Here is an 11,707-nt window from a genome sequence, read left to right as displayed (position 1 = left end):
ACCTGCATCATGAAGGACCTCACTCACCCAGCACACACACTTTTTGCCCCACTCCCCTCAGGAAGGAGGTTGAGGAGCATTAAGTGTAGAACCACTAGACTGAGGAACAGCTTCTACCCTGAGGCTGTTAGACTCATGAATCTCTAACTAGAATAATCACTGTGAAAAACCATATCATGTTGCTGCTGATCTGTTTCATGTTGCTGCTGATCTGTTTCAATGTTGATGTGTTCATGCGTGCACATCTGCTCACAGACTCATGTTCATGTTTGTGCTGATGTTCAATGTTTTTATGTTATGAGTGCTTAGTGTATATTTAGTTGAGGTTTTTCTTAGTTCATATCTTAGATGTTATTACTGTTTTTCTTATACATTTTATTGTTGGATGTAACTGGGACCCTGTGTACATAATTTCGCTCCACAACATGTACCACATGAGGTGCGAATGACAATAAAGAAACTCTGACTCTGACTCTGACTCTGATCATATCATATGCCTTCTCTAGATCAAAAAATACAGCGACTACACTTTCTTTGTTGATTTGTGCTTTTCTGATTTCATGCTCTAAGCAAATTGTTGGGTCATTCGTATTCCTCCCTTTTCTAAACCCACTCTATTTAGATATATACCTTTGATATTTAAATAATAAGTTCATCTATTATTAATCATTTTTTCCATTATTTTACACATATTTGATGTTAAAGCAATGGGTCTATAATTTTCTGAGTTTGTATTGTCTTTTCCTGCTTTGGCTATTGGAACTATGATCGCCTCCTTCCAGCTCTCTGGCAGCTCCCCTTCCTCCCAGATTTTATTGTAAAATTCTAATATTGTATCTTTTGATGTTTCACTGAGATGTTCTATCATTGTGTACCAAATGTTATCTTTACCAGGTGCTGTATTCTTTGTTTTCCTTCGTGCATAGTTCATTTCTGTTTTAGTAAACGGTTCATTCAATAAATTATTTGTTTCTTCAGTATTTTGTAGTAAATCTTTGTATTTTAGTTTTGTGGCTTCCTGACCTTTCCTTCCTTCTTCACTCATGTTACTCGAACTATGAATTTTACTAAATGTTTCTGCTAATATTTCAGCTTTCTCGTCATCTTTTGTAATAGTTTTGTTATTTTTAATACTTGATATTCATATTCTTTTTTAATACCTTTCATTCTTTTAATTATTTTCCAAATTTTTTCAATTTTTGTTTCTTTTCCCACTGTGTTACAGAATTTTCTCCAATATTCTCTCTTTGTGTTCTTAATTATTCTCCTTACCATAGCTTGCTTTCTTTTATAATCAATTAGATTCTGATGAATTGGATTCCTTTTAAGTACTTTAAATGCTTTATTTCTTATCTTTATTATTTCACTACATTCACTTGTCACCATGGTACAATTTTCTTGTCTTTCTGTCTTCCTCCTTTCTTTATTGAATTTTCTGCAGCTTCTAGTATTACCTTATTTATACATATATTTATATTATTTATATCCATTGTCTTGTCGATTTTTTTCTAGACTAATTTGACTCAAATAGCTAAATTTAACCCAGTCTGCTTATTAAAATTCCATTTCCTGTTTATTTTTATATTCTTGTTATTTATTGTTAGTCCTGCTCTTATTGTAATGGGATAATGATCGCTGCCTGTAGTTGTGTTTTTATAATGTCCCACTCACAGACACCAGCCACTGAGTTTGATACAACTGTTAAATCTATGACAGACTCTGCTCCTGTTCTTACATTTAGTCTTGTTCCTCTTCCATCATTAATACAAACTAAATTCTTGTTTTCCATTATTTCTTCGATAATCTGTCCATTTTTATCATTACATTTACCCCATACTGTGCTACTGGCATTAAAGTCCCCACACCATATTACTCTCCCTTCCAGATGTTCCATCACCTCCTCCATCGACTCCAGTGACAATGTTTTACATGGATTATAAAAATTTAATATTTTACAATTTCCTTCTTTTCCCCAGATTTCTATTACTATATTTTCCAATTCTTTACCTTTCCCTATTATTTGATATTGCCCGCCTTGTTTTATAAATATTATTCACCCTCCTCCACTTCCTTCTTGTCGATCCCTTCTTATACATCATATCCTTTAATAATAAAATCTATTGTTGGTTTTAACCACGTCTCCTGTACACAAGTAACATCTGGCTTCTCTTGAAGTCCGTTAATATAACCTTTAAGTTCCTGTCCATTAGAAATTAAACTTCTAGCATTCCACTGTAATATAATCATATATTGTCACCTGGTGTTCCTGGTCTTCATCAGCTTCCAACCTTTTGTTCATGTTTTCCCAACATCCCTCTTTGAACCCAAACATTTTTCAGCTCCTCTCACGATGATTTTAATTTTCTCTGTTTCATGTTTGGCCTGGTCAGTGCAGTTTATGACACATGATATGAATAATATCAGGTTTTCAACTGGCATTGTGATGTTTCCTCTGTTTCCTGTTTCCTGGTACTTTGTTGTGGTTCTGGTTCAGTTTGTCCTGTCGCTCTCGTCTTTTGTTCTTTGACACTTTGACTGCCTCTGCACATGTGGTGTTTTTACTTATTTCCATCTGTTGGATTTCTTCTGCTGTTTTCCTCACTTCACACCCTCCATACCATACCATACCAATTTATTTATATAGCACTTTAAACAGTGACAAAGCACACCAAAGTGCTGTACAGGGACAAACAGAACAAGCACACAGCAACAGATTACATAACAGGACACCAAAAAGTAGAAACCAACAAAAACAATAATGGATAACAACAACAACTGCAACATGACCAACACAGTGTGATGCACACAGACTCAGCACAGATCACACAGTGCTGAAAGCCAGGGAATAAAAGTGTGTTTTTAAGCAAGATTTAAAAACTGTGAGGGAGGGGGCCTGACAAACGAGCAGAGGTAACTCATTCCAAAGTCTTGGGCCTGCTACAGAGAAGGCCCTGTCACCTCTGCGCTTGAGACGGGTTCCTGGGACTGTTAGGAGCAACTGGTCTGCTGATCTGAGAGAACGTGGTGGGACATACGGCTGGAGCAGATCAGTAAGATAGGAGGGGGCAGAGCTGTTTAGTGATTTATAGACATACAAGAGTATTTTGAATTTGATTCGAAGGTGAACCGGAAGCCAGTGTAGGGAGGCCAAAACAGGAGTAATGTGCTCTCTTTTGCTTGTGCTGGTCAAAAACCGGGCTGCTGCATTTTGGACCAGTTGGAGTCTAGCTATGGAGGACTGACTGATACCAAAAAGGAGTGAGTTGCAATAGTCGAGCCTGGATGTAATGAATGCATGAATTACTGTCTCCAGGTTATTTCTGGACAATATGGGCTTCAGCTTAGACAGTCGCCTCAGCTGGAAAAAGCAGGATTTAACAATCATATTTACATGATTGTTGAGTTTCAGAGAAGGGTCAAGTATCACTCCTAGATTAGTGACTCTTTGTTTCACTAACGGTGACAGAACAGATAGGTCGATGCAGTGGTTGGTGATTGTGTCATTGGGAGGAAACAGCATAACTTCAGATTTCTTCTCGTTGAAACTCAAGAAATTTAAAGCCATCCAATCTCTGATGTCAGCCAGGCAGTCCAGTAACGGTTGAATAGAGCGAGTACCGTTGAGTCTGAGGGGGAAGTAGATTTGGCAGTCGTCTGCGTAGAAATGAAAAGGTATGTTATGTTTCCTGAAAATAGCACCTAGTGGCAGCAGGTATAAAGAAAATAAAAGAGGACCAAGGATGGAACCTTGCGGTACCCCCCATTTAAGCGCTGCCGAGGCTGAACTAAAATCTTTGATGGAGACACAAAAGGACCTGTCAGCGAGGTAAGATCTAAACCATTCGAGGGCTGACCCAGTGATGCCCACCCACTGCTCTAACCTCGCAATGAGGATCTCGTGGTCGATTGTATCAAAGGCAGATGTGAGGTCCAGTAAGAGAAGGAGCATAGAATCACCAGCGTCTGTGAATAGGAGAATGTCGTTAAAAACCTTGAGTAGAGCAGTTTCAGTGCTGTGGAGAGGTTTAAAGCCAGACTGGAATAGCTCTAAGATGGCATTATCCTCTAGAAAGCATTTCAGCTGGGACTCCACTATTTTTTCCAGCAGTTTAGCGACAAATGGGAGTCTGGAGACAGGCCGGAAGTTGGACATGACTGAGGGGTCAAGGCTAGGTTTTTTCAGGAGAGGTTGGACAGCAGCATGTTTAAAAGTTATTGGCACCACACCTGAGGCTAAGCTGCTGTTCACAATGCCAAGAACAGGAGGGCCCAGAACAGGAAGAAGCTCCTTCAGGAGTCGAGGGGGGACAACGTCAAAAGGGGAGCCAGATGGCTTCATGCTGCACATGACCTGCTCCAGGGAAGACAGAGAGATGGGCTCGAAGTGGTCAAGAACAGCAACACAGTGAGATGGGATGGACGGATCATGAGCAGGTGGAGAAATGAGTGCCCGGGTGTTTGCAACTTTTTCAGAAAAGAAATGGAGGAAGTTTTCACACAGCTCAGTTGAGGCTTCTAGAGGTGAAGGTTCACTGAGGTGTAGAACTGAGTTCAGGGTGGAAAAAAGTGCTCGGTGGTTGTGGGAGTTTGAGGCAATTATTGCAGAAAAGAACTTCGATTTGCCGGCTTTAACTGCCTTCTGATAATGACGCCAACTCTCCTTTAGGATTTGAAAAGAAACCTGCAGCCTGTCTTTCCTCCACCTGCGTTCAGCTCTCCTACACTGCTGTCTAACGGCTTGAGTGACGTCATTAAGCCATGGTTCTGATAAAAGTTTTGTTTTCCTGGTTTTAACAGGGGCAACACGGTCCAGAATATTTAAGCAAACAGAGTTAAGCTGAGAGGTTAGCTCCTCGGTGGAGAGAGACACTGAAAGCTGATCGATCCTCTCAGAGCTAAAAGCTTCAGTAAAACGTGCAGCAGTGAAACGGTTAATGGCGCGTGAAGTACGTGCAGAATCACATGACTTAGCAGTAGGACAAGGCGGGATGATATCAAACAAGACAGGCATGTGGTCTGAGAGAACGTTGTCACCGATTACCAAATTACAAACAGAGACATCACGTGTTAAAATGAGATCCAGAGTGTGACCGTGTTGTTGGGTGGGACCATTTACATGTTGAGTTAAATTAAATGAGTCCAACAAATCAAGGAAGTCCTTCACTAACGGCTTCTCCTGACAACAGACGTGAGTATTAAAGTCACCAACGATAATAAAGTGATCATATCTTGGTGTGATGTAAGCCAGAAAATCAGAGAATTCACTTATGAAGTCCCTGGAACGAGGGGGGCGATAAACAATAGCGCAGGACATTTACCAGTGGTTTTGGCACTGTGAGCAGGTGCCAGGTCGTGCTGAAAAATGAAATCTTCATCTCCATAAAGATTTTCAGCAGATGGAAGCATGAAGTGCTCCAAAATCTCCTGATAGCTAGCTGCATTGACCCTGCCCTTGATAAAACACAGTGGACCAACACCAGCAGATGACATGACACCCCAGTGACTGTGGAAACTTGACACTGGACCTCAAGCAATGTGAATTCTGTGTCTCCTCTCTTCCTCCAGACTCTGGGACCTTGATTTCTAAAGGAAATGCAAAATTTACTGTAATCAGAGAACATAACTTTGGACCACTCAGCAGCAGTCCCAGGCGAGATGCTTCTGACGCAGTCTCTTGTTCAAAAGTGGCTTGACCTGGGGAATGCGGCGCCTGTAGCCCATTTCCTGCACACGCCTGTGCACGGTGGCTCTGGATGTTTCTACTCCAGACTCAGTCCACTGCTTCCGCAGGTCCCCCAAGGTGCGCGCCAACGGTTGCAGATTTTCAAAAACAGCGCCTCCAGGACGGTCCAAGCGCTGGGCCGGTAGACAATACCCATATTTTCCCTGGTCCGGGCACGTAGGAAGCTGGCTGTGGAAACGTTGACCACGCAGAGCTTTGAGTTTTACCAGCCGGCCGGCACGTTTACCCCGGCGTCTGGATCGATATCTCCGAGAAGGCAGGCTTGGGGTCCAGCGTAAACAAGCAGGCACGTCTGCCAGAAGGGGTGGAAGAGGGGGGGGGTCCCGAGTCACAATCAAAATGATCCGAATCAGCGACAGCAGAAACAGACAATCGAAGATCGAGGAGCTGTTGTCGGTCATACACAAGCAGCGAGTTGATATCCCAGACAAAAAACGAAAAAAGCAGAAATAATCCAAACAGTATCGTCAGAGGTAGATTGCAGGCCATGTACACAGGCGCCATCTTACCGGAAGGTCCATATGTAACTCTATGTTGTCCTCGACAGTTGCAACACTTCTCCTTTTCTTCTTTACGTTCTTCTGTCCTGTGATCTTCTCCACACTTTGGATCTTCTTTACATTCTTCTGTTCTATGATCTTCTCCACACTTTGGACACCTGTGTTTACCTTTGCACGCTGCTGCCATGTGTCCATATCTCTGGCACTTGTAGCAGCGGAGTGGTGGTGGGATGTGAGGCCTAACTTGAAAATTCAAATATCCTATTTTTATGTTTGCTGGTAAGGTTGTCTCATCAAACTCAATCATAATTGATAAACTTCCTATTCTCTCCCCATTAACAGTTCTTGACAGTCTCTTCAAGTTGTTTACTTGTGCACCAACAATGTTCCTTTTGATTTGATCTAAATCTTCATCCACTGGGATCCCGTAAATAACTCCGCGAACTGTTTTCTTTTCTCCCATTATCTTTCTTTCCATGACCATTCTTTTACAGATGTTCTCGACGTGCAAAGCCTTATTTTGTTGTTCTTCAGTTTTACACGACACAAATAAATTTCCATCTCTTAACACCTCCACCATTTCTACATCCCCAATCTTCGTTTTTATTTATTTTTTTATATCAAAATGGGCCTTAAGTTACCCTGCCCTTCCTCATTTTTTAGTTTTAATATTACTTTAAATTCATCCCTCACTACTTTTCTTCTTACCACCCTTTCTTCATCCGAGCTGCTCCCTTCCAACTCCCTTTTATTACTCTGGCTGTCATTTGTCCCTTCCTCCATTTTATTCCACGTCCTCTCCCTCTACCTACCGGTGTCCACCCCTCAAAATCCATGTCTGCCTCGTCTCCTACCTGTTTTTCCATCCGAACCATTCACATACCAGTTTATGCCAATTTTCGCCTGTTCCAAAGTAAAAAAAAATGGTCGAATATCGATAATCCGTCAAAAAATGTTTTAAATTCCACGCCCAACAGCTCTCTCCTAGGACCTCTTCTGCAGTCTCCAGGCACCAGACTGTGAGGGAGAGAAGCGTTTAAGCACCAGAGCACAGGTGTTTCTCATGAACACTAACGAGCTGCAGTGAGAGGAGGTGTGACAGACAGAAAGCTGCAGATAGGAAGCAGAGCTGACAGAAACCAAATGAACATAGAGAAAACTAGAACCCAAGCAGTGGAATGAGTGTTTTAGCAAAGAGCAAAAGTGTGCATCGTGACAATACCTGGATTATTGAGCATGAACTTTGTTGGTTAAAGTAAAGCTGTTGCTCCTTTTCTTCAGACTGGATAAGAAAAATGCTGAAGGATGCAGAAATCCACAAACTGGGCGTTCTGTGAGTAGATGTTGACTCATGAAGATGGAATGGTCTCCTAATCCCTCTCACTGCAGGGAGGATGGTTCTGCTGGGTCTTATAGATTTATTAGTACACCTGAGCAAGCAGCCACTAGCTGCACTTGTTGTCTGAAATAAATAAGTGTGGTCAAACTAAAGACTGTGCAGTGACTCCTGAATGTAGGAACATGACTCTGCAGTCCATTCGTTCTTTTTGCAATAAACTATCCATGATTTGGGGGTTTTGTTTAATGTTAAGAATCTGTTGGACTCCTGGCAGGGACCAATGCAGACATGTTCCTGTTTTTAATTTTCTACATTTGCCTTAGAATCTACCTGTTTTTGGTTACTTTTCTTTTCTTTTTACTTTTCTTTTTTAGCCATCCTATTTGTTAAAAAAAATGTTTTAATGGAATGACTTTTTGTAACGGTTTCTTGTTGTCCATTGTTGTCATCATTCTTTGTTGAAATCAGGTCTCTCTTGTAAATGAGTCCTCAAGGCTCAGTGGGATTTACCGTCTAAATAAATGTTGAATGAAAGTTAAAGAAATAACTCATTTTCCAGGTATGCACAACATAATTTCAAATTATTGTTTATTATTTTAATTATATATGATCACTTTAATCAGCCATCATGTCACGGTTTCTTCACCTCTATTTTAAGCTGTTTCTTTAAGAAGTGCAAACTACTTAGTCCCTCCTAGAGCCTTCAAAAAACATCAGATCCATCTTAATTTTAAGTATAGACCTGTTATGTGTACAAACTGCAGTTTTATAAAATGTGCAAACTCATTTTTAGTGGTTGTTTTACTGAGTACAATGTTAATTCATCAATGAGACAAACTCCTGTTGTCTTGTCCTGATGCTGCTTCCTCAGCTCCTGATGGGAGTCACTGCAGCATGTCAGGAGAATTAGCTCCACCCTGCAGCCTGCAAGGCCAATCAAATTTCATTGATTTTAGTGACGGTCCTGGTTTGGAAAGAACATTAACTCTTTGTGGGCTGTATCATAAGATAAAACTTCACAAATGGATCACTGTGTGGGGAAAAAAATCACCTAATTTCATCTCTGTCCTTTTTATTATGCACATTCCTCCCAGAGACACTGGAAGGTTGATATTTATATATTTTTCTGTTTTACTTCTAGGTCCTCTCGTTTACATCTCTCACCTGAATTTTAATTGTTCCTTTTTCTTTAAACATGGGTCGGTTAGCTCCTTTCCTTCTCTCCACATTTCTTTCCAATGCACCTTCAAATGTTTTTCCTCTCTATCTGGCATCAAACCCTCCCAATCCCTCCTGAGCTTCATTCATGAAAATGCAGATCCACAGCAGGGCAGGGAACGACGTCAACAGACGTAAACTCCCCTGCTCCACCAACCAGAAAAGGCACGCTATAAAAAAAAGGCAGCAGCAACCAGGCGACCCTAATTCAGTGCAGCCTTCACCAGAAATAGCAACTCATGCATGTATTAATCCCCTGCTAGCCAAAAATATGTGATTGAAGGAAGTCTGCTGCCATTTATTGCTTGGGACATCTCCTTTACCACAGAAATGTGCTATTTATCATGATGTCTCATATGGAGCTCTGCTTCAAGTATGACTCACATTTGCTAAATATTGCATTCCACATTTGAGGAAATGTTGAAATCTGCCGTTCACCTTTGCATTTCTTTTTTTACTCTTTATGTGCTGGCATTTTTTTTCCCGTTTTTAGCTTTCTGTAACCATCACCACACCTCTCTGCAAGAAATGCTGTGAGTGTAATAGTGCACCTAATGTGATGCAGACACTGTGATTTAACCCGTCACTGCACCGCAGACCAGACGAGTTGTATTTGCTGTTATTTTTAAATTACCCTAGATGCTGTTTCTCAAGCTCCTGTATAAATGCTACGGAAAAATAGGATTTATGACGTCGTATTGGAAAAAGACACAGCAAAACTTTTTGTTTCAATTGTTCAAATATATTTTTATGTTGTAATGTAAGCATTTAACAATTAAAATGTTTCAAAAGAAGTAGACTTTAGATGCATTGTCATTTTAGAATAAAGTTTCCAAACTTTAGAATGACATGTTTAGGCTTTTTTTGTCCCTCCTCCTTTAGTTGAAATAAAAGTCTTTGGTTGTAAATGTCCTGCTTTCCGATCTATTTTTAAACTGCTGTGCTTGTTGGGTGAATAATGTATGTCTCAGCTCTGTTCTGATATTTTAAATTTGATGTTTATAGATGCAAAGAGGGCAACGTGATGTGTAATTGCCTTGTGCCACTCTGACATTAGTGATCCCACAATGGTGCAACTAGAGGGAAACAGTCCTCCTCGTTTCTGCATCATGACATTTTAAATGGCACTTTTTAAGCCCAGGGCTGGCTCTTCAGCTCCTATTAAGAGCTGAGCACGGCAAACTTTTGTTTCCCCTTCAGCCCTGCTTTAGTTTTCCATTCTGAATGGAGTCCAAACATATAGTAAAGCAATATTCTACAATTAATTTCTTTATTTTATCACTTCATGGTCATAAGGGCAGCATACTAACCAGGCCTGCCCAGATTATCTGACTTAAACCTTAAGAGGAAACTTGATGTCATTGTTTTGTGTCAAAACTATATTTTTCTAGACATCTTCCTGTTCAGCTCTGCACCACAAACGATCAGTGAGTATTGCATAGGGCACAAAGCCACAACTTTCATAATCGATTCATGCCTTATGGCTACAATAGGCTACACAAATGTGTCAGTTTCCTTATGCAAGACTTTACTCACAAGTCATTTTAGGGTCTGTTCTGCGCAATCATTATGTAGTTTCCCTTTATTGCACATTTTTTGCTTTTGTATATTTTTTATTTATTTTACTTTTAACCTTTTACTCCTTGGTTGTTTTTCTAGATGGAGGAACGCAACCAGATAAACCTCCCCGAATGCCAATCAGAAGAAATTTGTCTGTTTTACTCCCGTCACCGAGCTTGCAAGTTATGACCACGTCCCAAGTGTTTGAGGACCCACTTCCACTCCAGTATACACCAGAACCTGTTCAAAAAACAACTCCTCCACTTACCTCTTCCAGCAACGTGGATCTAAATATGACCTTTGAAGTTAATGAGAATGATGATCAAACTGCAAGAAATGCAACCATCACAATACGCCATGGCAGTCTGTCTCAAGCATCAAAGTTCCCAGGCCTCAGTCAAAAAAAAAATACTCCCGAAGCAACCAGGGGTAACCGGTTTCATTTCAAAAGGTAAGAAAATGTTGCTTTTGCAGTAGGGGAAAAAACGATTTGATTATCCATTGATTCTGCAAGTTTACTCAACTTTGTCTCTCAGGCGTATGCTTAAAGTACAGGTCCTTCTCAAAAAATGAGCATATTGTGATAAAGGTCATTATTTTCCATAATGTAATGATAAAAATGAAACTTTCATATATTTCAGATTCATTGCACACCAACTGAAATATTTCAGGTCTTTAATTGTTTTAATACTGATGATTATGGCATACAGCTCATGAAAACCCAAAATGCCTGTCCCAAAAAATTAGCATATTTCATCCCACCAATGAAAGACAAGTGTTTTTAATACAAAAAACGCCAACCTTCAAATAATCATGTTCAGTTATGCACTCAATACTTGGTCGGGAATCCTTTTGCATGAATGACTGCTTCAATGCGGCGTGGCATGGAGGCAATCAGCCTGTGGCACTGCTGAGGTGTTATGGAGGCCCAGGATGCTTCGATAGTGGCCTTAAGCTCATCCAGAGTGTTGGGTCCTGCGTCTCTCAACTTTCTCTTCACAATATCCCACAGGTTCTCTATGGGGTTCAGGTCAGGAGAGTTGGCAGGCCAATTGAGCACAGTAATGCCATGGTCAGTAAACCAGTTACCAGTGGTTTTGGCACTGTGAGCAGGTGCCAGGTCGTGCTGAAAAATGAAATCTTCATCTCCATAAAGCTTTTCAGCAGATGGAAGCATGAAGTGCTCCAAAATCTCCTGATAGCTGCTGCATTGACCCTGCCCTTGATAAAACACAGTGGACCAACACCAGCAGCTGACATGACACCCCAGTGACTGTGGAAACTTGACACTGGACCTCAGGCAATGTGAATTCTGTGTCTCCTCTCTTCCTCCAGACTCTGGGACCT

General features: G+C 40.8%; 1 protein-coding gene across 1 annotated transcript in view; it reads left to right on the top strand.

Moving 5' to 3' along the window:
* Nucleotides 1-11,707, top strand: part of kif18a (kinesin family member 18A) — a 170,484-nt gene that overhangs the window by 154,669 nt on the left and 4,108 nt on the right. Inside the window, exon 14 of the mRNA XM_037689400.1 lies at nucleotides 10,460-10,811. Within this exon, the coding sequence (XP_037545328.1) occupies nucleotides 10,460-10,811 (352 nt within the window). The remainder of the gene's footprint in view (nucleotides 1-10,459; nucleotides 10,812-11,707) is intronic.

Source organism: Nematolebias whitei, chromosome 2, assembly GCF_014905685.2.
Source record: "Nematolebias whitei isolate Nwh7 chromosome 2, NemWhi1, whole genome shotgun sequence".
NCBI classification, from domain to species: domain Eukaryota; kingdom Metazoa; phylum Chordata; class Actinopteri; order Cyprinodontiformes; family Rivulidae; genus Nematolebias; species Nematolebias whitei.
This window is presented reverse-complemented; position numbering and strand designations above follow the sequence as displayed.